The sequence below is a fragment of the Apaloderma vittatum genome, unplaced genomic scaffold (assembly GCF_000703405.1).
Source record: "Apaloderma vittatum isolate BGI_N311 unplaced genomic scaffold, ASM70340v1 scaffold13443, whole genome shotgun sequence".
Classification (NCBI taxonomy): Eukaryota; Metazoa; Chordata; class Aves; order Trogoniformes; family Trogonidae; genus Apaloderma; species Apaloderma vittatum.
Window position 1 is genome coordinate 911 of NW_009708677.1, and position 3449 is coordinate 4359.

The 3449-nt window shown below is 38.1% G+C and overlaps 1 protein-coding gene across 1 annotated transcript; it reads left to right on the plus strand.

Moving 5' to 3' along the window:
* Positions 1-1881: 1881 nt before the first annotated feature.
* SPTSSA (serine palmitoyltransferase, small subunit A) lies at positions 1882-1985 on the plus strand (the record flags this gene model as incomplete). Its single annotated transcript, XM_009866651.1, has 1 exon — positions 1882-1985. A coding segment is annotated over one exon (104 nt), but the record flags the coding sequence as incomplete, so codon positions are not given.
* Positions 1986-3449: the final 1464 nt, after the last annotated feature.

The window sequence follows — 3449 nt, forward strand, 5'->3', positions numbered from 1 at the left end:
ACTGAGGAAACTCTTATCTTTGCTTTCCTTGCAATTAGATTAGCTGTGAGAATTTTTTCTTCTTCCGTGTTAGCCGTACAGATTTTCAACTTGTGCAAAATATTGAAGTAAATGAAAGCGTGCATGCGTGTTTAATTTTATAAAATACGTTGCAATGAATTAATTGCCACTGAACTTAGGCGTTATGAGTGGCACAAGTATTGCTTGTGATCTTAGGTCAGCAAAACTGTTTTTTGTCCTCAGAACGGGATGCTTTTGCTGTAGGTGGGGCCAGTTCTGCTGTGTGCTGCACAGATGGAGCAGCCTTGGGAGCTGACGGTGTGTGGCTCTGCTGCCTGTCTGGCTGCTGCTCATGTTCCAGAATCAGATGTGAACTCTGATATGGGAATGTGGATTTATGAGTGAGCTGACCTTCATTTTAATATCTCTTACTGTATAATCTTCTGGGACTAAAAATACACGGAGCAGCTAGTATGCTCCAATAAGCGCAGCTCATACCTCTGCTCTGCCACAGGGAAGTCAGTCATGGAGCATTTGTTATGCGTGTGCTGTGGTGACTTGATTTCTGAAGGATGCAAAACATGTGCAGCTCCTCTGGTTTCACCTGTGGAAACCAAGTACTGCTGTCCTGTGTTATCGTGCTTGTTAATCTCCAGTGCTTTTTATAGTGTTTCAGTCTAAGTTTACTGAATCTCTGCAGACAGTTGGAGGAAATCAACAGGTTATTATTAATTTCAAGTACTTTTGAATTCCTGAAACCTTAAACTTTGAAGGGCATAGTCTTTCAGTAATCTCATGCCGTAATTTCTGGAGATGAAGCTTCAAGAATCTTAGAGCTTGACAGAGGTCTGATTGTACGTATGTGTTATAAGCTGTTGTCTCACTCTTCTATATAAGTTTTACGAAAGGCCCGTGCTAGGAGTTCAACTAATAAAGCGGTCATATTAAGATTGTTTAGCAGATAGCATCATGTGAAGTTTGTTCTGCAGTGTGATCTGCTGTAGTAAAGTACTAATGAGTGTCTGTTTAAGTACACAGCTTGACTCAAAGCTGTGCAGGTGTTCTGAGGCTTTATGAGCGAGATAATTAGAAAGCTGGGCATGTCACAATGTTACTCATACTTTTCACTCTGCCTGTGGTGTCTTTTTCCTAAGTACTGCCAAGCAACACATAAATTGAGCTGCTTGCCGGTGAGGAGGGATCTGAGCGTGACATGTAGATGGAGAAATGAACCAAATAATGTAGTGACTTAAACCATAAAGGACTCTGGCAGCTAGAAGTGGATTTAAGATTTCCTGACTTTATTATGGTAACAGTGCAACTTTTATGCCATCATAAATTATGTCTATTATGTCATACTTTTCCAAGAAGTTGAAGTCAGCATCTAATGCTGTCTGCTTAAGGAGTAGCTCATGCACTAATAAGAACTCTTATTCAGTACAGCTACTCATATTAATGTGGTTTTGGTTTGTTTGTTTTTTTGTGATGGTTGACTTTTTTCTGCCTGACTGAGTGGGACTGGCTTCTGCAAGACTTGCTTAACATCCAGGAGGATGCATGTGAAAACTTGGATATTGTTAGTGCTTGTTTTCTGTTTCTTCTTCGCTCTCCCTGCATTTTGGCATGTCCTTTTGAGTCCATGACAAGACAGTGGATAACTTGAAGATATCCTTCCATACTTCAGCTAATCTCTCCTACTGGTATTCTGGTTTCCAGTGTTCAGTTGATTTTCTGTGGCTGTAATTGCTGAATGCAGTTGACCCTGCCTCATTTATAAGTGTAATCTTGCAAGATAGTTACCAGGAAAGTTTCAATGCTGTAACTATGTGTTGTCTAACGCACTTCATATTTCAAATGCCTTTTTCCTCAACTCTTACTCAGATTCCATGCTAGTTTCCATTGTTGGAATGGCACTGTACACAGGCTATGTGTTCATGCCGCAGCACATCATGGCGATATTGCACTACTTTGAAATTGTGCAGTGATGAAGAACGTATTTTCAAGAAGTAGTTGGGCACTGAAATCTGGCCTACAAAGAAGAATGAACCTCTTAGTCTTAACCAGACTCCTGCTGATGTCGGACAGACACAATTATGACTCTGAAGACTAGGAAATGAGATATGTAGAGCAGGGACACGAGTTGTCCCCTATGTTGTGTTCATTCCTTTTAATTTTACAAGATACACCCTTGTATAGTAGTTTTGTCTACTTTAACATTGTGATTGTACTTTGATATCAGTATTTTCTTAACTTTGTGACAGTTTCAATATTGCACTGTGAAAGCTTTTCTTAATTGTAATTTTGAGTAAACTTAATTGCCTTCTATTTTTAATCAGAAAGTCATCTTATTAAATGGGGCTTAAAGCTTTTGCTATTGTATGGTAATGTATTTGCCTGGATATTTCTATTAATGCGTTTTGTAAGAAAATACATTTAGATACCTATTAGAGACATGGATATATTCGTCTAACGCTATTTACAAAAGTTAGTTTGTATGACTGAACTCAGGTGTACTGTTTGCTGTCCAGATTTTGTTCCACAGTGTATTTGTGAATATCACCGAAATTTGGATTTGGCAGTTATCTCAAGCTTCTGTTTTGCACCTCTTGGAGGAGGGCGGGAGAGGGAGATGTGGCACTGAGGCCGAGTGAAGACTGTGTTTTATATGTTTGGGGTAGTGCTGTGGTTATGGGCTTTATTTGGGAGAGGGGAGGGGCAAGGACTTTACTGACAAAGGCCCACATAAGGCTTTGGGATAGCACTTTAAATCGACCCAGTTTTTCTAGCTACTGATTCAACTGTACTTTTACAGGATGCTTTATTATGTTCTGATGATTATGGGTTCTGTTAATTTTCACTCAACAGTTACTATATCTAGATTTTAAAGGGGTTTTCTATTGCTGCTAGTGTTCCAAACATATTCTCGCTACAAACGACCAAAACATCGGGGTTTAAATGGACTTGAGTTACAACTACAGCAATAAGTAGCTGAATACTTGGCTGAAGTCCTGTCTTTTTTTTTTTTTTTTATATGGATTTTTTCAGTTTTGTATTCTGAAATGTAAGATGGTGACAACCTAACTTTCCTAAGTGGAGGATTTTTTTTGTTGTAGTTGTTTAAAAAATAAAAGTTTAAAAGCAGAGCTCTGATGCAAAACTTTCTTTGAGAAGTTAGTGTGTTTTTTGAATGCTGCATGCTTTTCTTAGAACTTTTCAAAAAGCAAAAGACAATACTTAACCAAAGAATTGTGATTTTTTTTTTTTTAATGACCTAGTAATAATAGGTACTGTTATATCTTTTATGCAACTTCAGTTGAAATTGGGAGCTATGCCTAAGCTGTACAGCTAAATTGTTCTCTTTTAGACTTATTTAATTTTTTTAAATGCAAACTCATGAGAAAAGGGTGTTTTTTCCCCACTGTATTTAAGACCTTCATGTGTATTTGATT